Source organism: Balearica regulorum, chromosome 1, assembly GCF_011004875.1.
Source record: "Balearica regulorum gibbericeps isolate bBalReg1 chromosome 1, bBalReg1.pri, whole genome shotgun sequence".
Taxonomy (NCBI): Eukaryota; Metazoa; Chordata; class Aves; order Gruiformes; family Gruidae; genus Balearica; species Balearica regulorum.
In genome coordinates, this window is record NC_046184.1 from 158,006,577 (window position 1) to 158,032,181 (window position 25,605).

A 25,605-nucleotide genomic window follows, 5' to 3' on the forward strand; every position below is an offset into this window, starting at 1 on the left:
CTCCCTGCAGAATTATGAGCTACTTGCCCATTATGAAAATCACTTCTTCAGTTAAAACATCTTTCAAAACTACATCCGTACACCTTAAAAACTAGGCAAGCCTCAGACAGTAATACTTTTCTACAAACATGGGGTATTGCTCCAGTTATGGGTAATCACTTCAGATTGCATTTGCTGGTTTCCAGAAGACTGAGAATCAGGATTCTACTATACCAGAAACTCAAAAATCACTCCTCTATGAACTAAAAATCAAATAAATATTTTACGTATTCATGGGTCAAATCCTTCAGTTCTTATTCAGGCAGAACTCAAAATTATTTCAAAACAACTTTGTCATGCCTGACAGATGTGATTTTTTTTATTTAATTAATGTGGTAATTTTCTTTACCAGCCCATGTAGCTCCCTGTGGAACATCAATGAAATGCCTTCGGATTTGACCAGGTTTAAAATGAACATCTGTATATGTCAGGTCATAACTCGATGATTCATCTACTCTGTATGTTGAAAAGAAAACACAAACAGTAATTAGACAAGCTGTGAATTTTTCCCATACTAGTACAGAATTCGACAGCACAACATATCTAAAAGATTTAAAATATCAGTTCCACCACATTATGTAGACACCCTCCCCACCTCCCTGAAGTTACTAGGCTTAAGTGTAAATATCAAAGAATCCTAGTTTTCAGTGGATCTGCTTTTCCTTGCTGAGTGACTTTCCACTAAAGTGAGCTAAGGTATGTAAGAAGTAGTATTTCCATGAATGAGTTACAGAAAGTTACTTTTTTTTTTTCCCCCTCAGGGCACATTGTCCACTGAATAGGTTTAATAGGATACTCTCCTTCCTTAACATCACTGAAGTCATATGTTTAAACCAATGATGGGCACAATACTAACTCTCTAAATTCAGTGTGTTACAGCCATGATGGAAGCTTATGCCAATGTTCACCTGCCAAATAAAGTCCACCAGTTAGAAGTGAAAAAAAAAAAACACCAAAAAAACAACAACAGTCTCCAGATGACCTACACCTATGAGCATATTGATTAATACTTGGGTCAACAAGCCAGAAATCATCTGTATCCTGATGGACCAGGAAGCTGCTGCCACTGTGGCTAAGCCCACCAGAACACACTGCCTTCTCGCTGCCAGGACCAAAACTACAAAAAAGCCAAGGCTCTGTAAGTCAGCCTGCTGCAAGAATCTTTTCAGATTTCTGCTCCCTTATCAATGTTGGTAGTAAGTTCAAGAACTCCCAGAGAAAGAAGGTGGTGAAATAAATAACAACAAATAGAGCGGGTACAGAAAACTAAACTAAACTTAAAAAAAGCAGATAAAGTCTGGTTTTACTGACCTTGTTGGTATAACAACAGTTATGGGAACTCTGAAGAGAGGGCCTGCATTAGGCATTGCTATATCATATCCACACACCTAACAAAATAAAACACAGTCACTTAAAATCTTTGGTCAAAATGAAATTATAGAAGACAACATTAAACTTAATCTAGAGTATTGCAGAGTACTTTGAATCTCTGTAGTTATCACTAAGAAAAAAAAAAAAATCTTCATTCGACAACTGTCACCCTAGAAACAGTAAAACAGCAACATTCAGTAAGAAAAAAAAAATTAGTTTTCACACTTATTTCAGTCTTTCCCCAGAAGTTTTCAAGCTTTCAACCCACATTTGATAGTCCCTATAGCGAAAGCTCAAATATAGTTTCAACTCAGAATTTGTGCCAAACAGTCTTATTATTTTATACCAGCTATTTTTTTGTTGTATTAAAAATATTTTAATCCTGGTTTTCCAGGATTATGTGAGAAAACACAGTTTGATTTACCATGCCTTTCATGGTCAAGCTTTAAATACTATCTCTGAAAATTTGTGATATTATCTTAATTATGATCAACTACAATGCAATGGAAACATTTCAATGTTAATATAATGGTTGGGATGAGGAAATATTTTTGTTCGTGGGTTTCCATTGCAGGAGTGAAAGAGGATGTTTGAGAGAGAAAATGAGAAATTTAATGGCTTTCACATTAGATTTGTTCAAATTTGAATGTAGCTGCTCCTTAAGTCAGCAAAATGCTTCTGCTATACACAGCCACTACCACACATTTTTCTCCTTCACCTTTGAAAATGGGACAGGGTAGAGATGAGGAAACAAGAAAATAGGTTGCATCACTACCCAAGCAACTCCTCCAGGTGAAGCAAAATCTTGGGTTCATATAAGACTGCATGGCAACACCACAAAAGCTAGGCCAGTCCTTAAGCCACCACAGAAAGAAAGAAATATTTAAGACATCATAAAATGATGAAAAAAACACCTTATTGAATTACTATTTATTTGGTTTATTTTTTTTATGCTTTTATTTTTTAAACACAGATACTCAAAGTCCCATTGGTATGTGCTATTGTATAGCATTAACTATTGCTGAACCCTGGATTCAGCCTGTATAGTAAAACAGAGTGCGGCTATATTTTCTGGTCTGCACAGAACATAGCTTTTATTTCTTTAAAAATTATTTATATAAAAAGTTGATAGAGACCACACGAAAAGGAAAGGGCACACAATCTTCCTCAGAACACCAATATTTCAGTACCTCTGTATAATGTAGTCCTTCTCGCAGGCCACGTGGATCCACACGAATATTTATGTGTCGACACTGGTTCATAAGCTCTAAATGACTAGGACACTGGACCCACGGTGCATTTGAAGTTAAAGCTAAATGAAGCTGGAGAGATATTCTTTCAGTGTTTTCTGTCAAGAAATAAATTTAAAAACCCAGTTCAATAACACAAATATGTGCTCATATTCTACTATAATGCAGTATTTGCCATTAAGAGGTACACATCAATAAAATGTAATAGGAAACAATTCCTTAGGGCAGATACTCTACTTTAGACAGTGTTCTATATTATTTCTTTTAACTTGAGAAAAATAGAATAGCAGCAGCGTACAGTAAAATAAAGGTTGTACCCAACTTTGAAGTTCTCCCCCCTGAAACAGTCAAACCTGACACAGTCAAAGGTAGGCTAGTAAGCAATGTTTCAGTTACCCACATCATAGTCTGGAAGCAGGTATAAACTTTCTTCTACAGATACAAAGTCTTCCCTAATGCAGAGAAATACAATAAAAAGCAATTGCACTGATTCTGAGGGTTATGCTAATTACCAAATTACATTATAAAGCAGTCTAAGCAAGAGGTAAAGCCTATTAAAAAATTACCATGATAATCTAGTCTGACTTTGCAAACAGTCAATTAAGTTAATTTTGCAAATTAGCTTCCATGTCAAAAAAGCTATGGGTTGAAGCACTGCTTCCAGAAGAGAATCGAACCCTAGTTAAAATGTTTTAGTGATAAAAAAAAATTAAATCAGCTTTTTCCTGCTCTAAAGATTAATGACACTTTGAAAAAAAAAAAGTCCACGTTTTCTAGGCCTAATTAATTAACTACAGCTTAATTTTCAGACATTTCTTTACATCTTTGTTAAGTAAAGAGCAGTCTATTATCAGATGTGATTCCCTCATAGGTACATGAGAAGCAATAAAAGCTCAAAGAGAACTTCAACAGACTGAGCAGATCAGACTCCCTTAACCTCTTATTGAAGTTTCTCAAAAATTCAGTCTTATTGAAGACACCAGACACAGCACAGAAATAACAACTGGACAGGTACTAGAGAAACAGTACCATGCTACAAGCCAGTCATCAATTACAAATGTCTGTTTTCAGATTGTTTGCTTCCTGTAGAAGAGCCTATCATACAATTATTTTATTTCTCAGTGTCATACAGTAAATTTAAAAAGCACCAATTGCGCTGTAACCTGTCAAACAACTAAGTTACTTTGAGTCAGTAATCTGCTCTAATTCATAACCTTTCTTCCCCTAAACAAATTCATCCCTTTGTCACATGACAATCTTCTTGGGGATCACTGGTTTTAGGAAAGGAATTAGTAACAAGCTCTTACATGGATCATTTTTTGAATACAATGTAATGCAGTCTCTCAGTGAGTTTCAATTTGTATTTAATAAAGCAGGGCAAAACAGTTTATGGAGAAAAGATGTCAACCTTATTTTGACATGCATAACTTATTTTTACCCTGTTAATAAGTAACTAAGATCTGTATCAATTCCTGTATTGCCTTTAAATATATTTATGTTTATCCATTATTAGCTACTGAATGTAAGTCTAGTCTGTTAAACTAAGATTTTTCTCAGGTTGTGGAAACATATAAAGTCCAAATCTAGAATCTGTAGTATTTAAATAACTGAGAAACTAATTTCTGTGTAAGTTCTTTCATGTTTAGAACAGTAATCATTCTTTGTCAAGAAACAAAGAAACCCTATCTACAACAAAACCCTGAAGTTCTACAATTTCATGAAACATTAGGGACATTCGATTATTTTTCCATATTTTTCCCTAGCCCCACAACTTTGCTTTAAGTATCTTCAGAATAAAGAGAGAACCCTTTTTTCAGTGAGAGGAAGCATGAAGCAACAGACTCCTCCAAAACATGGAAGTGCTGAAGTTATAAGCCTGAGGTTAGAACAAAAAAGTTGTTTAGCTGCATGCATTCATTTACCATGAAATTTAGACTTGCACTTACTGCTTGTACAGTACAGATTCCCATCACTGCTCATTATCATGCTTTTTGTTTAAAGTTTACACTTTATTTCCCCCACATACATACACACAAAAGTTCTTTCCTACCTGTATTCTCAGGAAAGACAGGTTCTATGCCAACCCCATGATCAGAAGGTGCAGCTATCTGGGCAGGATCTCTGAGGTAGATTCCACGGTTGCTGCCAACAGTAACCGTAAAGCCTATGTTACTTGCAAATGATGAATTCTGAATGAGGTAGTCATAGGCTTTATCAACCTGTTAGAAAGAAGACAATCTAAATTTTAAAAATTCAACTTAATAGTAATCTATGCATATTACCTTCAATATGAAGTGTTCAGCAAGCACAGCAACAAAGTAGCTCACTGATTGTATCTTACATGATACTCGGTATAGAAAACAAGGCAACATTTTCAGCCTGCAATAGCCACAGCACAGAAAATCAAGAATATTAAAAAAAGACAAAGCTCCTTTGTTATAAATCCATCAAAAAATGCATAACAAAAGTTTTCAGAGGCCCAGACCTATTATACTAATTTAGGTGTACTTCTCGTATACGGAGCAACACTAAGCATTTAAACCTTATATATAAGAAGTCGAGTGGTTCAAGAGAGACAAGAAATATGGGATGCCCCTAAGTTTTATATATTGATATGAAATAAGAGAATCAGGTCATGAAATCCAGCCCTAAGTAAGTAAATGAGCTGTCACAGTAAACTCAGATGACAAGTTCACCTCTTTCTTTTAAAAAGATACCCTTCTATCTCGCTTTCTATTCTGACTCAAAACCAAATAATCTTACCTTCTCTTCTACTTCACAGTGAGCTACCTTCACCAGTGGGCATTAGGGCACTCTCCTTTGAAAGTAGGCACACAACAGCCTCGGTCTCCCAGATCAGAGTTTTAACTGCATGTTTTAATACATGCTTTAATCAGACTACTGCATTTCATTTTTCTGTGACAAAGTTTATTTGATATGGATACCATCACTGTTGCCTTCTGTATCAAACTCAGTGTTATAGATCTGCTTAGCAGATGTTACCTACTAGGTTCTAGCATCTCCAGAACATGAGTTTAAGGCTAAGCATTTAATATCTAGCATTTTTAAGCAGCAGAGCAAAATCTCACTACCTCTATTTGGCTAGGATGGGAGTAACCGTAGGCAAAAACCAGCAGCAGCTCTTTAAGAACCTACGCTTATGCGTAGGGAGATTGTCACTCCCTATGCCTTCTTCATACAAAGGACCACATCACAGATATACAAGCTACTTAGAAGTCCAGAGGATACAATGAACACTCAGACTTCTCAGTGCAGGCCCAGAGCAAAGTCATCGCACAACTGTAGCTGTACTGCTTTGTGAACCAGCGTGGGTATTCCTGGATTTTCACTGCCCAAAACTTACAGTTCCAGCTTTTGTCTGCACAGAACAAGTTCAGCTCTGACAACAGCATAAAAACATTTTTGGACATTAGTACAGAATTTAGGCATCCAAACCCACACATGGGTGGCACATCCCACTTTTATGTCCACATACCTTTTTGATCAGTCTAACAATGTGTCTAGTTAACATTTATTCTACATATTTATTCTACAGTAACCGCATGTTGAAACTGAAAGAACCGTCTCATACCTCCTCCCTTCCCACTACATCCTCCTTTTCTCCCTCCATCAGATCTGAGAGTCAAGTAGCCTGGGAGCAAACTGAGTGAGCTCGTCTAGAAAGTTGCTCTTTTTGTGGGTTAGTTTTCCACTGGCAGTTTTTTATATTATGTTGGGTTTTCTGCTAGCAAGTACCTGAATAATACCATGTCCTTGTGCAAATACTTCTATGTTTTCAGCTTTCACTGCAGTATTTTCTAATGCTCTTCTGACAGAATGAACAGTGTAATGAATATCATTAGCTTTGAGTCCTGAAATTAAAAATAAGAGTATTATTGGATACAACAAAATTTTTGAAAGTTGCAGCATAATTTTTTTAGAGGAAAAAGTATCTAATTTGTTTTAGACTACACATCTATATTTAACATTGTAGCATATTACCTGACAATACTAATGCAATGCCTCCACATGCATTGGGAGAAGACATGGATGTGCCGTTCATGAGTTGTGTTCCTCGCAGAGTCCAGTTTGGAACGGAAGCGATAGCACCTCCTGGGGCACTGATACTTACTCCAAGGGCTCCATCAGTGCTAGTGGTAAAACAGAATAGTTGAAAAATAAACATTTTTTTTCTGCACACTTTATCTTGAAGTTACCCATGCACTTAAAAAAAAATAAATATAATTTTAGCTTTAGGGAGTATATTACTTCACTAAATCCATTAACCCATTAAACACAAGAAAAGGCATGCTGCTAAGTAGCAATTTAAAATGTCACATGAATCATCAGCTATGCTTGTTTTACAGTGAAAGTTTTCTACACTTTCATTCCTTCAATACTCTTCACCAGGCTTCAGCTTAGTCAGCAGAATATCTTCTGGGATTTGAATTAGAAAATGCATGCAAACAAACCTATTAAACATTTCAATACATAAATTAGTATTCTACACAGCTTATTTAACAGTTATTATTTTAAAAGAAAAATAATAAAAGGGAGAGGAAGACTAGAAAAGATCCAAAATCCAGATCTCTAATTTTGCATGTTGGCACTTCACCTCCAGGTCAAATTCTGAATTACAATACAGAACCTGAGACAAGGAGAACAAGGGGAGAAGACAAAAAAAAGGAATGTCAACAAGTGGATCAGGATCACCTGGGCCTAAGGCACCTTTCTTTCTTGCCCAAGCATATTTAAGAATGGAGTGAGTACCTATGGCTCAGTTAAAGCAGCATCTAGTTTTCAACTGTATGAGCCAGATATGCGCCATCTTCCTTGCTCTGCATAGACAAAAATTGCACCACTTGAATAAGCACAGCACTGTGCCTGAGCTATTAAGTTCTGTGGGAGGTAGGGTATTTTAGGGTATTTATGAAGCTGTTAGTGTGAGATATATGTCTCAAAACAGAGTGCTCTCAGTATGATATATTAACGTAACATTTGAATATATTTTACGACAGCCCTATATAAACAACAGGTTCTATATCATGGCACTTCTGGCCAAGCAGTGCATGGCACATCTGTCTGAAAGCCTCTACTGCTTTCTCAGACGGACTGATCCTCTACCCCAAGCCTGCTCTAGCAAAGCTTTAGGAACTCTCTGGTCACCTGCGTGTTGCACCCTACACAAGGGGCATCCTCCTTTGGCCAGACTTGGGCCTTTCAGCTGACACATGCTCATTCTGACTATTTTACAATGCAAAGTGACAAAGCACACAAAAAGTAGTCTTTATATATGTGTGTGTATGTATATTGATACTAATTACAAATCTGTCTCCCTTTCTCAGCTGAAGGCAGAGACCACATTTCTCTCATCTCTACATGAAACATGACAATTCTACATAATAAGGTTCTTGGAACCATATGCTTGCCTGTAAATATACGAACACCATGACAGCTGACTTTAAAGACCAATGCTAATAGGGAAGCATTTGCTATGTAGCCAGCAAATAAACCAAGGACCAACCTCAAGCTATGTTTTTTATTTTTCCCCTCACCCAATACTATTGTAGGCTAAACTACAAAAGACAGTACATGGTAACTCCACGACCCGCAAGAGCAAGTCCAAATTCTAAACACAGGCAAAAACTCAGGAAGAGACGCTATTTTTTTTTTTTTTTTGCTATCACATTACTATCAAATGCTTCTGAGGCATGAAATAAAAATTCAAGTTTTCATTGCCCCTAAATTTTCATTTATAGATCTTTGAGATAATTTTCTATAACGTGAGGTAGAAAAGCATTTTTTTCTGCCTACTCACACCTCTACTGGACTCAAGCAAAACCCTCAAGTAAGTTGTGCCATCACAGCAAGGTCACTGAAGCCAGAAGTAACACTGCTGCAGTAACAGTATTTCTTTTCATCTTCAACACTGACAGAACAGGTAACTTCACCACACTAACTTAATGAAATAAATGCTATGGAAAAAAATCCTCTGAAAAAATAAATTTCAGAAAAAGAACAGATTTCCAAGCAATTTTTCAACAAGTTTTATCACCTCTAAACAGGTATGCACTCATCAAATATACTTTCCTGAAACGTACAGGTTGTGCTGAGGCAGTTCAGTGGCCTTACCCCTCCTCCACAAGTTCTAGAGCCTGACATACAAAGGCCCTCCAAGAACAGCAGGTTACCTACGCTCTTCCCATGGGAAACAAATACTTTTATCCTGGTATTAATGACCAATTTTTAGATTTTGGATTACATAATCTGAACCCCAAAATAATGAATTTGTTCTTTTAGTATAACCTACCTAGGCCCTCTGGATGACCAAGTGTATTGATTTGCTGGCAGTTTTTCTCTTAAAGAGTATTCAGCAACCATCATGTCAGGTGATACATAGGCACCAACACCTGTAAAAAAAACATTCCAGCACTTTAGATGTACAATTAATTTTTATCAGAAGCAAAATTAAAATATTTCTGTATTTTAAATTCACAATGAGAAGAATTTTTGCTTGACATTTGAAAATGGAAACACCTATTTTCCATTCTACTAAATCCATATACTTTTACAAAGCAAGTGTAAAGCAGCATGCTATGCAGTAACAATGCTGATGGTCACACTGTATAACATTAAAATATTATGTAAACTTCAAAGTTTCATTTTTATTCAACTGGAATAGAATGTATTCACATTCTACATTTCTTTCACAATACATCCCTTTTATTTCTCTACTCTCTCCCACACCCCTTTGGCTGTGTTTACACTGTTACAAACTAACAACCATACCTCAAAGCAATTTATGTGAATTGTTTCATGTTCGCATGGCTCACAGCTATACCACCTGGAGCAGGTGGCCACATCCACACAGCTCAAACACAGTGATAAGACAGCCATTTACTTTCCTGTATATCAGTTCAAAGTGCCCAGAGCATGTAAACGACTACATCACAGCCTGAAGTTGTATTTTTGGAACACAATGTCAAAGATGCACATTACATCCATGCTGTGTACATGTTCTGAAGTGTACATTCCATTTTCTTTATGGCACAAGCACTGTCAGGATGGTAGAAAACTACCATACCAAGCTGACAAACAAATTTGGCAAGGTCCATGTCCATACTGTCTTTATGAACTACATCAGTCTGTCAACTGTATTTTGCTTTAACCTCAAAAACAACAACAAAAAACCCCTATCCGTTTCAATCCAGATGAAGGACAAGGAGCAAGCTACTTTGCATGCAGAGTGAATGATCACCCAGTCTCTAGAGTGATACAACCAGTAAGTTGAATTGACAGAATAGATGTACTGTAAGAGCAAAGCCAATGCAGGCTTGAAAAGAGCTTGTTAGTTCCAGTTACAACCCTCAATCTCAGTAGTGGAGTAACTGCAGATTAGCTTTTAGAAAGTAATCAGCGTTAATTCTACTGTGAAACAGTCTCTCTCAAGCTTTCACATCTACATGCTAGTGTCCTTGCATGAGAATTCTGTGATTTAACAAGTATTTGTATAATGCCACAGTAATGTGGCATCAGAGGATTTCTATAAAAAGTAAGACTAGGGAAGTTACCCCCCCGAATGCCAGACATTTCGCAATGTCTTATACCTCAAGTTTTCACTGAAAGATCAAAGACATATACTAGCCCATCAGAAAAGTCAAATGTTATGCCAGTCATACTTTCACAGAAGCGACACTACAACTGAAAGAATCCTTCCCCTAGAAGGACTTGTCTAGGGCACATCATGGGATTATTTTACATCCAAATTACAAAGGCATTTTCATTACAAATGGAAATCAGAGTATACAATAAAGACGGATAATTTAAAACTATCGTTCTGACAATTAGAATGCATTACAAGACTTTCCAGAAGATTAATTAGAATCCAGCTTGCTTATATTTTTTACAAGTTGCATTTACTAGCAACTAACAGTCCGAGTGAAGTGGTATGCTCAGATGGTTACAGTTAAAAAAAATAATCTTGGAAACTTCAAATAGGTCAGACCACAAAGATTTCTTTTGCAAATTTTATACAAAGCCACATCAAACCAAGACCATCTGCCTCCTACCTCTGTTTTGTACATAAGTAAGATCTTGAATTGTAAGAAGATAACAGTCTAAGTTTTTACACCTAAGCATACAGCTAGTTCCTCCCTCAGAATTAATTTTGTAGCCCAGTAGCCTTCAATATTTTTTTAGATGTAGTTCAGCCATCAACCGGTGATCTCAAACATGTAACACAAGTACAAAGCTTGAAAAGACAGAAGCTGGACACTGTCAACATTTTTTTTTTCCCAAAACAAATTATTTACCTATTACACTAGATGTAGTTCCACCAGGACATCCTACTGTAGAAAGGCAGGGGCCATTATTCCCTGCACTTGAAACATAGATTACGTTGTGTTTCCACACTGCTTCGTTAATTACTTCACAAATTCTCCTGATGTGAGAGACAAAAAAAAAAAAAAAAAAAAAAAAAAAGAGTCATTTAATCAACAAAATTGCTTTCTTCCCACAGGGCAAAACTCCCATTTCTAGTAGAATCTCTGTGACTAGTCACAGAACAAGGAATGTTATGCAGACTGCTTCCCACACCTAGCAGAGGCGGTTCCGGTACAGAAGCTGACCACAAAAAAATAACTTCTAGTTTTAAGAAGGACTAACAGTCATGTAGCAGTATCAGGTCTTCAAAAAAACCCACAAATTATGTGGTGTTCCATCTACAGAATTCCTTTATTATTCTAAAATATTCTTTGCATTATAAGTCAATAGCACTTTCAATAGGTTTACTTAACTTTAGGAGATGGTTAAAAGTGTAAATTGCAACAGTTTAATGTATATGAATCATCTGGGCCTGCACAATTCTTTCTTACTGACAGTACATTTACAGAAATGTAATTCCACTTCTGTGATATCAAAATACTTTATATTAACCACAGCAGTACTCACCCAGAATTTGGCCAGTGTGTTGCCTCTCCATAGCTGTAGTTGACAAGATCACATTTGTATTTTATTGCTTCTATCATCTGATAAAGTAAAAATAAAAGCCAAAATACATACTAGTCATACAATAAGTCACTTAAGGAATGGCAAAAAAACATTTGCTTACACGGATCTGCTGCAGATCTAAGGAAAAGGGATAAATTTATTTTGAAAATATAATATAATTTTCTATTTTCAGTTCCTTTTCTTGTGTAATTTTTTTCCCCCTTCAACGACAACATGGAAAAGGCCTTGGGCCCTTCATCATTAAATAGGAATATTTTCTCCTCACTCTTAAAAAAAACCAGAGTTAAACCAAATTCAGCCACACAGGTAGATACTAGTCTCTATTCTAGATTTAAGTACTCCATAGTTATCTAAGTAACTAGAAAAAAATACAACACAGAAAAAGGAACTTTAAGTAAGCATAGAAGTAAATTAGCCCATGTGTTAAACTAGCCAGACACACTGCAAGTCTATCCGTCTGAAAAACCCTGCAAGTGCTCAATGCAACAGAAGTCTCGTTTTATACTAAAACATTAGTCTTAAGATATGTTTTAAAATATATTCTGGTTGGTTTTATGATTCTTTTGGTTGGGTTATTTTTGTTTGCTTTAGATTTTTTTGGGGGGTGTTTAGTGTTTTTTTTTTTATTTAGTTGGAAATATTCTAGAACCATAAAAACATGGCCTATAAGCAAGTAGAGCAGAAAGTATTCCACAATATTCTACAATTAAGTCACACTGCTGATATCAATTGTTTATTCAATGAAATACCCACAGCTCTTATTAGACCAGTGCCAGTTTCCATTGTACTTAGTCTTGTATCGCCAATCTTGATTGCAAGAATCTGAGCTCCAGGAGCCACACCATTTCGTTCTGGTTCTTCTGGAAAGTATCCAGCTGCAATACTAGCCACATGTGTTCCATGAGCTCCTGAGCAAATGAAAAGTTGTATCACTGTAGGTATAGTGAACTTCATGTATACCAATTTAATACACTAAAGTTCAATTAATTTTCACTTAGTGAGCTGTAAGTACATAAATCCAGTCAGTGGCTGGTCACAAGTGGTGTTCCCCAGGGCTCAGTACTGGGGCCAGTTCTCTTTAATATCTTTATCAATGATCTGGATGAGGGGATGGAGTGCATCCTCAGCAAGCCTGCAGATGACACCAAGTTGGGCAGGAATGTTGATCTGCTTGAGAGTAAGAAAGCTCTGCAGAGGGATCTGGACAGGCTGGATCAATGGGCCGAGGTCAACTGCATGAGGTTCAACAAGGCTCAGTGCTGGGTCCTGCACTTGGGTCACAACAACCCCACACAACGCTACAGACTTGGGGCAGAGTGGCTGGAAAGCTGCCTGGCAGAAAATGACCTGGGGGTGGCTGGTCGACAGCCAGCTGACTATGAGCCAGCAGTGTGCCCAGGTGGCCAAGGCAGCAAACAGCATCCTGGGCTTGTATCAGAAATAGAGTGGCCAGCAGGACAAGGGAAGTGATCGTCCCCCTGTACTCGGCACTGGTGAGGCCACACTTGGAGTACTGTGTGGCCCCTCACTACAAGAAGGCCACTGAGGTGCTGGAGCGTGTCCACAGAAGGCAATGAAGCTGGGGAAGGGTCTAGAGCACAAGTCTTATGAGGAGCCACTGAGGGAACTGGAGCTGGTTAGTCTGGAGAAAAGGAGGCTGAGGGGAGACCTTATTGCTCTCTACAAATACCTGAAAGGGGTTGTAGCCAGGTGGGGGTCAGTCTCTTCTCCCAAGTAACATGCAATAGGACAAGAAGAAGTGGCCTGAAGTTGCACCAGGGGGGGTTTAGATTGGATATTAGGAAAAGTTTCTTCACCAAAAGGGTTATCAAGCATTGGAACAGGCTGCCCAGGGAAATGGTTGAGTCACCACCCCTGGAGGTATTTTTTAAAAGATGTGTAGATGTGGTGCTTAGGGACATGGTTTGGTGGTGGAGTTGGCAGTGCTAGGTTAACGGTTGGACTTGATCTTAAAGGTCTTTTCCAACCTAAATGATTCTGTGATTCTATAAAATCAGTTTATTTAATAAATGTCATATTAAAATAAGGAAAGAAAAAAGACAGTAAACAGCAGCAATCTGCAAAATAAAACTGCTTTTGAGGGGAGAAAGGAGGCAGCAGGCAAAGAGAAAGAAAATATTAACTTAATTCCACTAACAAAAGTTACTCAAAAAGGCTCAACGCTTCCTACTCGAAGTTATGAAAATTATACTTGAGATCACTTAGACAGTGGGGATTAAGAAAAAAATTAGAAATAAAAAACTGCACAGAAGTATAAAAAGGAGTCTCTCAAAAAAAGTTACCATTGATTTAGAAACCAGAACTACTTCTGTATTTCTACTGAGATGGGATAGTCTGACAAGAAATTAAGAGTATTTTTCAAATCAAATTTTCTTAAGATTACTTTCATTTACCTCCACTTGTCACAATGGAAAGAAGGTTCCCATCATCATATATGTTAACAGAGTAATTCAACATCTCAGATGTTCCAAAAGATCCATATTCCTGAGCCTCTTTGTAGGTTCTCAGCACTGTACAGCTAGTTAGGTCACCACTCTCACTTGTATCTACGCATGCTCTGTTGACAAAAAACAAAAAGAGGGGCAATTTTCCAGCTGCTGTAAACTTTCAGTTATCCCCCCAACAAAGAGTACCACAAGGACTTCAAGAAGTCTGGTTCTGTGTTTATGGTATTTTACTTATTTAAGTCAGTATTTTTAAACCTGGCTGTTTAGACTCAGATTCAGAAACTACAAAGATCTCTAAATAAATCAATTTTCCAATGCTACTAAATTCAAGTAAATCTGTCTTTGAAAAGCAAGCACATGGAAATTCAAGCAATTTCTTCAAGGAAGAAATTTTCCTAAAGTTAGCTGTTCAATGCTGGTACACAAACATTTGAAGTCTTACCCACTGTTTTGTATGACACACATTATCAGCAAAGAAAAGTGCCATATTACATCCTGAAGTTTGTGAAAAGACTTCTGTTTTGGTTTGTTTTTTTCTCATCACCAATGGATACGCAAAGCAATTTTACTCTGCCTCAGAGGAAAATCCCACAAGCTTACACTTTAAGTCATGCTGTCTTTAATAAGACTTCATTCTATCCCATCTTCATTTGGGACCAGAACTTTGTCATGAAACTCAAGTGATACAGCAGGATTATTTTAAAGCAAATAAATACTTAAAACCTCTACAAAGAAGGCAGATTTAAAAGTTAACATAGTCTTCAATGCAAGCTGTTGTTTTATGTGTAGAACAAGACATTTTAGACAAATTTAGGCATTTACCTCCAGGTCTCACCGTCATTCCATACTAGACAATCATATACTGGGCCAGGATCACTATATTTTTTTTCAAAAGAATTCAACAGTTCCACTTGATTTTGAAATTCTTCCTTTATTAGCTTATTTACCTAATAAGACAACAAAAATACAGTTAAAAGTATTTCTAAAATTATTACAAGACAGGTATTATTCCTTTCTGATGCTATACATTTGTTCCATTACTTCATCAAGAATGTAAGACTATCCTAGGAGTCACAAACATCTAGAAGTTCAAAGACTTTCAACAGTGCACTATTTGTTTTTGGCCTATCATGTACAACTATTTCAAATTTCTGTAATTCTAACATTTAAAGTCCTCTTTTCTTTTTTTTTTTTTTTTTTTTTTAAACAGATTGTTAAATGATACAGAAGTGACCTGAGGCATTTCTGGTACTTCCCTGAAATAGTACCTAATTTAGAAAAGAAAGGATATGTTTAGAAGAATCCAACTTTAAGCATAGCAAGGATGACAGTCTCAAAAAAAGCATATTAAATTAAAAATAAAACTTATATTATAAATCTTAAAAATATGCTACAAAGTATTTGAAGTAATACCCTTTTCATATTTGACAACAAGTTTAGAAAGTTAACAACATTAAGCAAATCAAACATCTATCTGTATACAGATTTTTTATATTAATCAGAAGATATACTGGTAAGTTATATGCCAAAAAAAAAAAATCACAAGTATCTTTCTTTTACTTACCTAATAAAATATTTTTATCCTCTCAACCAGCAACAAATTGTTGCAAACAAGAAGTTTACAAATGTGTTTTGACTTATACAAACCTGGGAGGGAGAGCTATGAGCAGCATCAAATTCTTCTTGTTTCCTACAGGCCTCTGCTAGAGCCAGTCTGTGAACAGGATCCCAGAGCTTTTCCTTGCGTTCTTTCTGTAACATAAAACCAGTGTCTTCAATATATCGACAAATACACATGTCAAAGTATGAAGACTACAAAAATAATTTGAAAATTCTGATTTGGGACACAATGGCTAAAAAAATTCAGTACAATACTATAAATAAACAACAGTTGCTACACAGAAAAAAGAAATGTGTATCAGTAATTTGCAGACTTTTTGCCTCAATGGACCACTGTGAAGATGACCACCAGGCCACCTCCTGTTGTTCTGAAAAAATCACAGAAGAAATAGATTATGTCAAAACTAAACAAAAATCAGTCAGAGAGTAGCTCTCAAGCTCTGGCTAGTAGCCTACGTGTGTTAGCAAATCACATACTGTAGTTTCCTAGAAAAACTTAAGAATCGGAACAGTGAAATATGACTATACACCAGAAACAAAATTTAATTCCTTACCTGAATCCTCTCCTTCAGAGCTTTAGGATAGATATCATAGCCGTTTTTTATGCCAATGTGATATTTGCCTGAAGGATTTACCCAGTTTGCTGGAATCTACAGAAAAGCATATTCAGAAATAGGTTAACTAATGGCATTACATTTTTTTAAAATAAATCAACACCATGTAAGGGAGCTTAGCAGAACAGACTTGGAAATATCACAATTCCCTGTCTCCATGACAGTAACTACTGCACTAAGTTTCAACACCATGACCTGGCAATTTCAATCCAGTTCCAAAGGAATCAATACCAATTCATGTGACGCTGCCATTCAAACATCTTTAAGTAAGAATTGCACTGACACTCTACTTTTAAAATATACAGCCCTGGCAGTGACTTTATCAGGTAGAGATCTGGGAAAATAATAGCACTGTAAATGAAGGGGTATTATGGTAAGTGATCATGACAAACATCCAAATGTCTAATTTCATATCTTCCTGCAGCTTAGACTCCCAGTATATCAGATCCACTATTCCTAGTAACAGCAGCAAAAGAGAGCAACAGATTCACCCTTACAATCATATCCCGTGCAAAATTCAGAAGAAAGCTGATAGCATGGAGAGATCCAAAGATTTGGAGCCCCCATATCACCTCAGCAATCTAACCAGCCAGTCAAGAACAAGTCAGTAACATCAGCAGTTCTATGTAGCCAAAACCTCTTCTAGATCTCATTGTATCATTTCTGAAAACCCTACATCATTTCTGTTCTAACGCAGTGAGCCTACAACTAAGTCCTTAAAGATTTTTCATATCTCTAGAACTATATATCACAAGTTTAACAGCATTCCTCTTGTAGATTATACAAGTGTGGAAAATACTAGCACTTTTAAAGACAGAACCCTGCTGGTATTTTTTAAAGCACGTCAGCATGTTTTCTTCAGTCAGCTTCCAAAACTGTATCAGATACTGATTTGAACAAAGAATAATTATATTATTATCAAGCCCCCAATCAAACTCTGTACACATCCCCATTCAGCTATAGAGAATATTCAATATAAAGACATATGAAAAGTAAAAGAAATGTCAAGCAATCCATATGAAGATGAGCAAATGCAGTATTAGTTTGGGATAAGATCTGGTTAAAAGGAAGTTCTGCAGAAACCAAAATATGTGCTAAATTTTTTGCTAAACAAGAAAAAAAAAAGGATTCCCAGTGGTGTCTCTATACCACCAAGTACTCACCTTCAAAGTTCTTCCAGAAAGACCGGTAACTTCCCCATCTTTAGGTTCTACAATGGTACATGTAGTTACATCGCCACTGCCTGTTGTATCAATTATATCAATTATCTTGGGTTTCCCATCAGTTGTAATCTGAAAATATGAAAATGAAAAATTGAAAGTGTAGTTGATTACCCTTTAGCATATACACCAAGAAATTTTTAATTTTTGTTAATAAAATATCAACTAACTTTCTTAAGCACCCAACCTCTAACTGAAGGATATAAAACCAAGTTGAAATGAGTTAAATTTCCAATGAATTAAGAGCAACATGTCCGTCTTTTTGGTTTACACAAATTCAGTAACTTATTTCTAAAAAGGATTTGAAGAGAAACAACAAAAAACATTGTATCAATAAAGCACATGAGCTTCAATTTAAAACCAAGCCTAAATTTGCAAAACCATTTGCAAAAACTACTGTTTATGTTCAATGATTTGCTGCATTGCTTCCATCCCACCATTCCGGCCAAATTTTGCAGTAATGAGTGCACAACTCTAACAAATGAAAGGTGCTGAAGTACATGCAGTCAAAAGCTTAAGTCTCTTAACTGAGCTTAAACCTAAAAGGAACACAAGTTACCATTATCTTATTTTTCCTGTTTCAAGGATTCTGCTTCACGTTTTAGGCAAGTGTTAGGAGCTATGGCTATATACTGTATAAGGAGTATATAACACTGCATAAGGAGAATATAATATATATGGTACACAATATATATGATACTGTATAAGAGTATTTTTAGCAGGGTGAGGACAAAAAGAGCTGACTGACTAGCTAAGAAGAGTTTACAAGCCTAAATTTAAATCCTCCTCAAATTAAATGCAAACTAGCCCTGCCGGACTTTACAGTAGTTGTAGGCAACTAAACAACATCAAAAAAGGAAACCACTAGCCTACCTAAAGTTCCCTTCACCTAGAGGAACCTTCTACACAATTACCAAGAGTATGATTAAGGTTTTTTTTTTTTTTTACATTTACCAAAAATATTGAATGTTTATCTTCTTGTAAAAACATGGTTCATCTAGTAGGTACTGTATTAGTTTATTCAGCAAATAAGGTATGCTCCATATACAGTAGTATGTGTTTGAATGGCAACAGGAATTCAGAGGGCTGGAGCACCTCTCCTATGAGGACAGGCTGAGAAGAGTGGGGTTGTTCAGCCTGGAGAAGAGAAGGTTCCGGGGAGACCTTACTGTGGCCTTTCAATACTTAAAAGGGGCTTATAAGAAAGATGGGGACCGACTTTTTAATAGGCTCTGTTGTGAAAGGACAAGGGCTAAGGGTTTTAAACTAAACGAAGGTAGATTCAGGCTAGATGTGAGGAAGAATTTTTTTACAATGAGGTGAAACACTGGAACTGGTTGCCCAGAGAGGTGGTACATGCCCCATCCCTGGAAACATTCAAGGCCAGGTTGGATCAGGCTCTGAAAAACCTGATCTAGCAAAACATGTCCCTGCTCATGGCAGGGGGGCCGGACTAGATGACCTTTAAAGGTCCCTTCCAACCCAAACCATTCGGTGATTTTATGAATTGGCCATATGCCCCTATTTTTACAGTTCTACATTAAAGATTGATGAATAGAAAGAATAAATAAATCAATAATCTTCCCAACATCTGCTATACACTAACCACACTGAAAGTGAAAAAAGCTTCTTGTTCAGAAAAGCAGCAACATTTGCTGTTTTCTACCATTTAAGTATCTGGTATTGTTGCCTTTATTCTCTATCAATAATTTTGATGTTAGACATAACATATGTGGCAGGTAGTTTTGCTTCAATCGTGCTCTGGAATTGTGAATTCAGCTGCTGGAACTTAACAACACGATCTAGCTGTTTCATAAAAGTCACTCTCTGTTGCTGCCAAAAAGACAAAAAAGGTCAAGTTTTTAATCACACATCAACAAATAAGGATAAATACGTCCATGGTGTCAAATTCTCATGGTTTGTTAAAACAAAACAAATCACAACACACCCAAAACACACATACAACCAAAAAAAACACCCCAAAACCCCAAACAAAACACCCAAAAAAACTCAACCAAAAAAACCCTCAAACAGAAAAATAACAAGGAACACCCCCCCCCCCCCCCAATAAAACCAGGTTTAAACAGCTGAAAAAAACCCAACAAATCCGAACATTCCAAACCCACAGCAACCATAAAAAGGATACTCATTTCATTTCCCAGAATGTAACAAATACTGCTTTTGAAAAGGCTTGCTAAGGAAGAACTTCCATTACAGAAACCAACACTGTTACTCTGTTCATAGAAATTCATGTTCGGTTAAGAAAACTGTTAAAGCATGTTAACCTGGTAAAACATCTACTGAACAACAGTTACATAGTAGTGAATATTTACTTGGGAAACACAGTGCGTAGGCACTCAAACCATATAATTTCCTAGCGTTTGTAATTAATGCCTTCAAACGCCAGTCTCCAATCACAGAAAAGTCAAGAGCTGCTCCAGTAATAAAGCAACTGCAAGCCAAACCTGAGATTATCAGAATCAGACATTTCTAAATATGCCCCTAATCAAAGTGAATTATTCAGTGACCAAAGCACAAGAAAACAAGAAAGAAAATGTAATCCAAGGTGACTTCTTTGAAGGAGACAAGTTATACTGCAACAGGTGGCCAGAACACAGATTTAGGCTGTAGGGAGCTTGGGTAGTTTTAAAAGTTGTTTCCTAGCCAGGAAGACAACATGCAATTCCCACACTATGTATCTCTTTGCCTCCTAGCTGAATAGCAGGTCCACACACACACAAGTTTGTACATTTAGAATCAACAAATCAGAGTCTTGCAGTCAGACACAAGAAACTCAGAGTTTCAGGTGCAAGGTTCAATTCCTAACGGCAGCGATCCAAACAGGTTCACGGTCATTTAGTGCAAGTAACCGATATGGCGGCTTCTGCTGACACGAACCATTGTCTGGCATACTGCCTACCAGTAGTAATGCTACAGTTCAACTCTGAGTTCAACTGGGTTTTCCCTTACAAGTCTCATAATTCTCATGGAAAAAAAGTAACAATTAACAAATAATCAAGTGAACTTGATCAATTCCCTTGTGTAAACAGAAAAATCCGGAAGTAATGAGTTTATTACAGACACAAGATACGTTTTAGTACCTTTTGCATTAAAGTTCGAAAAACGAAGAACTTTTATACAATTAAAAATATTTTATAGTGTATTTATAACAAAATCCCCAATCCTACCTTTAATATCATGGTGTGCCTACAGCCATTTGAAAAAATAAATAAAACAATCTACTAGATTATACTGAAAATTATTTTGTTGTTTATATATTTTACTTTGAAAACATACTTTCATGTTAGCTCTAATTTTGTAAAACAAATAAATTAGCAAATTGATTACATTAAAAATAATCTATCTGCATAATACTGGTAGCTCTTCAGTATAACAGAAGTGGAGGAGCACCAGTATCTGTGACAATCCCAAATTAAAAGGCAAAGCCAGATGCATTTCACCGTGTTTTTGCCAGACCATACAATGTTACTGATTCCGACAGGCAGCTATTGCAGCAAGAAGAGATGGACAAGTGCTTCGGCACTTTGGTCACAGGACAGCTGATCACCATCACAAATAAAATAATTTTCAAGCAATTTTTTTGGTTTTTAACTCAGTGCTGAAAAGCAAATCAAACCAAACTAGGTGCCACTGCTAAAAAGTCATCTCATAAAAGTACAAGCTAATTTTAGTAATTAATAATTCCAACAGGCACTTCACAAAATAAGCAAAATTGCAAGAAGCAGATGATCTGACTTATCTGTTGCTCTTGTCACTTCCTGTCATGTTTCACAACAAGCAAAGGACAGGGTGGGATTGAACAAGAACTATACTTACATAAACACAATGCTCTATTAAACATACCTTACCTGTCCACCTAAAATTTCATTAGTTGCTGTGCCTTAATGAGGAATTACAAGCCACGACTCAGCAGATAACAAGAGGAAATAGAGGGCGGGGAGGGGAAAAAACTAGTATGCAAGAAGCACACAAACTGAACTTTACAGTTGGCATCAACAGGTGGAGGATAAAGCAATGGAAGAGAAAGTGAAGAGAGTTGCCTAGAGGGCACTGGCTACAAAAGATTTGGAAAGAAAATGAAAGCCGGTACAAATTACATTAACATTTTGTGTGGCAAAGCAAGTCAACCAATAGAAAAATGAAATCTATGTGAGAAGGTTTGTTAAACCCAATAACTGTTCTCTCTATAGCAGCAAGTGTCCAGGGAAGAATATAAACAAAATGGTACTTCCCTGTTATACTCTTGTCCCCAAATCTTTTTGTCCCTCAGCAAGTGATCATATGCCATACACTGGCATTTGTAAACAGCGTTTGCAAACCAAAGTATAACATCAACAAACAAAGGAACCCTACCCAGGAATGAGACACTAGGGAGCGGCAAAACATAAACTGTTTTGTTTTGATTAAAAACCCTGCTATATTCAAAACAGGGTAGATCATTTTGGCTTGTAATCATTATTGACATATACTTGAACTCAAAGTTGTAATACCTATTAACTTTGCTACATATAATGCCTTCTCTTCCTTCTAAGCAACTGACTCAGTCCCCATAATTGTAATGCCATGCCAGACCAAGAACTGACAAGACTGACCGCAAAAAAAAAAGCAGCAGCAGAGAAGACAGGTGCATAAAAAAAGTAAAATAAATATTGTCCCAAGTACTTGGGACAGTACAGAAACCACTTGTCACAGTACAGCTACAACAACGCTGAGATCAAGAGGGTTCATAGGTAATCAAAGGCTCATAAGAGATAATAAGGGATACTTATCTCGGAACAAAGTTTCCCTCTACTGCCCATAAACTCATGCTTTTATTTTGGTTGACCACTCCCCATTTATAACCTCTAGAGATTTACGGTTTTTGCTTTCATATGTGAAACTTCAGAACTATGCACACACCATTTCTATTCACACCTTCCTAATTGTCTTTTAATACTTTCTGGTCTGTCCATGGTATTAGCTCATTTGCATTTTGGCTAGCTTTCTTTAAGGTTCCTAATTACTATGCCACTTACCCACAACTTTTTGCCAAAGCACCAATTTAATTCCAGCTTAAATCAATCCAAGTTACAGCTGTACAGTCCCTCCTTCCACCCTGCCTGTCCTCTTTACTCACCCTTTCACTTACCTGAACCCCATAACAAGTCATTTCAGAACACTGAACTAAAGATCTGCCAGGATTGGGTCCCTGAACTAGGTCACTTAAGAGTAAAATCTGTGCCTGTTCGAAAGCAGGGGTAGAAACCACAGGCCCTGATTAGTTAAAAAAAAAATAGAAAGGATGCACTATCAAAGCGAGTTACATACAACTCGCTCTGAATCATTTCTCTAGACTTCCTTTGTCACATCTCAGAGAAAACATGTTGACAAGAAACTGGAAGCAGTAGTGACATAAAAAGACGCATACAAACTTACAGGATAAAGAAGTGTTAAGAGACAAGAGTTAAAAGAAATAAGCAAGTGCTGAAAAATGTCAAAATTAAAATCACACACACAGAAATTTACAAAACTGAGATCAAGATCAGAATGGCAATCACTGTGCAATCTGAGCTATAAAGCTAGCAGATCCAAAAAAAGCTGGCAGAACCAGATTTGATACAGATTGTTATTGCAATACAACACAGGGAAAATACACTGAGAAAGACAAATACAGAAATACACTCTTCATGTAAAAGATCTAAACGGCTGTTTGTAGCCTCTAGCTACCTACTGCTGAAGTAATGCTAAGGTTTGACAAAAGCACAAAGTATTATTTTATAATGAGTGCTACGTGAAAGAAGACAGCCCAAGAGATTTAAGTACCACAAAACGCCTGTGAATGGCTTAAGAGCAGGACCCTTACACAAACACCCGGAGTGACCGGTGCGCAGCCCCTGCCTACAGGATTCGGCCGCCCTCCCGTACCAGAGCCCACGCTCACGCGAACGGACGCTTAGCGGAACTGTAAGCAAAGACACAAACACGGACAAGCCCCTAGGACAGCCCCTCGGGGGCCTTCCCTGCTTTCGCCGACGCCTCGGGCCGCCCGGGGGCCATGGCCGCTCACGGGAGAACGCCCCGTCCCCGCACTCGTCCCCCGGGAGTGCGGCCGCTGCCCGCCACAACACCATGGGGGCAGCCCTATAGGGCCCGGGTGCCCCCCTTGCCCCCTGAGGGCCCGCCCGCCGCCGCTCCCCGCGGCCGTGACTCAGGGCCGCAGCCGGGGGTGGCTCCTCCCCACTGCCCGTTACCTGCATGCCCGGCGCCCCCGGGTCCACGCCGGTGTCCAGCACAGCCAGCAGCACTCCCCGTCCGTCGAAGTCGGGAAAGCGGGCGAGGAAGGCGGCGGCGCCGGTCTCCTTCTTGGGCAGCAGGCCGTGGAAAGGGAACGGCTCCTCCGCGGCCGCCGCCATAGCGGGAGGGGGGACGGGGCCACGCGAGACCAGACCGCGGCCAGCGGCGGCGGCTGCAAGGGGGAGGGAGGAGGATGGGCGAGGCCAAGGGAAGGCGCATGCGCAGTGCCGCCCCACCAATCCGCGGGGAAGCGCACCTTCTCGCGGCCTGCGGCGCGAGAGCGCCAGGGCTAAACCGACCAATACGGCCGCGCGGTGGGCTGACAGAGCAGCCAATCAGAGAAACGACGTGCTGCACGCCGGAACTCGAAGCGGGGTGCCGGGCCCGAGGGGTGGCCGCGGGGGCAGGGTGTGCCGTGCCGTGCCGTGCCGTGCCGTGCCGTGCCGTGCCGTGCCGTGCCGTGCCGTGCCGTTCCGCGCGGGGCGGGGCGGGGCGCGCAGGGCCGCAGGCGGCCACGTCCCGTGGCGGCGGGGGAACCGCCCGCGGGGTGGGGGTCACCTCCCGGTGTTGCCGGCCCAGGCCGGTGGGTGTCGGCGGCACCTTCGAGCCCCGCTTCCCCGTGAGCGTGGTGGCTGCGGCCCCTTCGGGAGGTCGGTGCCGCCTCAGGGCCGCGGCCTGCAGCGGTGGTGCGTGGCCTCCGTCAGGCACCGCTGAGGGGAGGTGCCAGTGCTGCAGCGCGGGGGTGCGCCAAATCCTCCGAATCTGAAACGACCAACGTGCAAAGATTTACCTCTGATTTTTTTTTTTTTCCTTCCGTGTTTATTTTTTTGCTGATTCATTGTCCGGGATAAAAAAAACACATTACGTGGTTGCAGTGCCCGTAGGAGCGCTGTCTCTTCATTACTGTAGGTTAACACGGGGCTTTTGTAATGTGTTGCACGGCGTTTTGGTGCTTGTGCAGCTGTTTAGCAAAAAAAAAAAAAAAAAAGACAACTTGAAGGCTGTGGCGAGCTCCAGTTTTTGGTGAAGTAGTTAAGGGAAAATCCCAGCTTTGAACAGGAGTTTTAAAGTTAATGTCTAGTCTTCGTGGTCACATATAAGCTTGCAAAGAAGGCTGAACTATCAAGTATCTGAACCTGAACACGTAGAACTTCTTTTAAAAAGATGTCTTGTTTATAGTGTCTTAACACATGGCTTTTTAGCCATTTTAACTGGCAATAAGGGTACAAACTGGTTGGTTAGTTGGGTATCACTTTGCTTTCTTCAGGCAAGTTTCTGTTCAAAGTGTTACATTGGGGGGAAAAAGGTGAAATTTATCTGGGTACATTAACATGCACTATAAAGCAAAGGGGATTTTGGCTTTTGAGAATTTTTCGTTTGTTTGTTTTTTTATGAGTCCAATGAGATGACTGAATGATTGCCACACATTAATCTTCACTGAACTAAATCTGGCATTTGTTCTTTCTTAGCAGAAATGCGGGGGGGTGTTTGCTAGTAAATAGTGGTACACTATGCAATTTCTGCAGTTTGGGGTCTACCATCAGTGACGTCTTCCAGCTCATCAATGGCTTTAGAGATCTACAGAATTTTTATGCAAGCAAAGTACCAAAATAAATCTGAAGAGCACTGCCTGAAATATACATATTATTTAAAAAAAAAAAAAAAGTCAAAGCTGTACCATATGTGCTTACTGTGTAACTCAATCTGCTTCCTTCTTTGG

General features: G+C 38.5%; 1 protein-coding gene across 12 annotated transcripts in view; it reads right to left on the reverse strand.

Moving 5' to 3' along the window:
• TPP2 (tripeptidyl peptidase 2) overlaps positions 1-24,085 on the reverse strand; it is a 56,454-nt gene extending 32,369 nt beyond the window's left edge. For all 12 annotated transcript variants that reach the window (XR_012833098.1, XR_012833090.1, XR_012833087.1 and 9 more), the window contains exons 1-16: positions 23,843-24,085; positions 17,535-17,663; positions 16,312-16,407; positions 15,785-15,889; positions 14,960-15,084; positions 14,084-14,247; positions 12,423-12,577; positions 11,610-11,686; positions 10,973-11,100; positions 8,971-9,070; positions 6,663-6,811; positions 6,417-6,532; positions 4,711-4,879; positions 2,601-2,758; positions 1,351-1,427; positions 389-495 (exon numbers count right to left, since the gene is read on the reverse strand). Coding sequence is in view for 2 of the 12 variants with exons in the window: in XM_075740551.1 (XP_075596666.1) it covers positions 389-495; positions 1,351-1,427; positions 2,601-2,758; positions 4,711-4,879; positions 6,417-6,532; positions 6,663-6,811; positions 8,971-9,070; positions 10,973-11,100; positions 11,610-11,686; positions 12,423-12,577; positions 14,084-14,247; positions 14,960-15,084; positions 15,785-15,889; positions 16,312-16,407; positions 17,535-17,663; positions 23,843-24,004 (2,017 nt within the window). In the remaining 10 variants the exon portion in view is untranslated. The remainder of the gene's footprint in view (positions 1-388; positions 496-1,350; positions 1,428-2,600; positions 2,759-4,710; positions 4,880-6,416; positions 6,533-6,662; positions 6,812-8,970; positions 9,071-10,972; positions 11,101-11,609; positions 11,687-12,422; positions 12,578-14,083; positions 14,248-14,959; positions 15,085-15,784; positions 15,890-16,311; positions 16,408-17,534; positions 17,664-23,842) is intronic.
• Between the last annotated feature and the right edge of the window lie 1,520 nt (positions 24,086-25,605).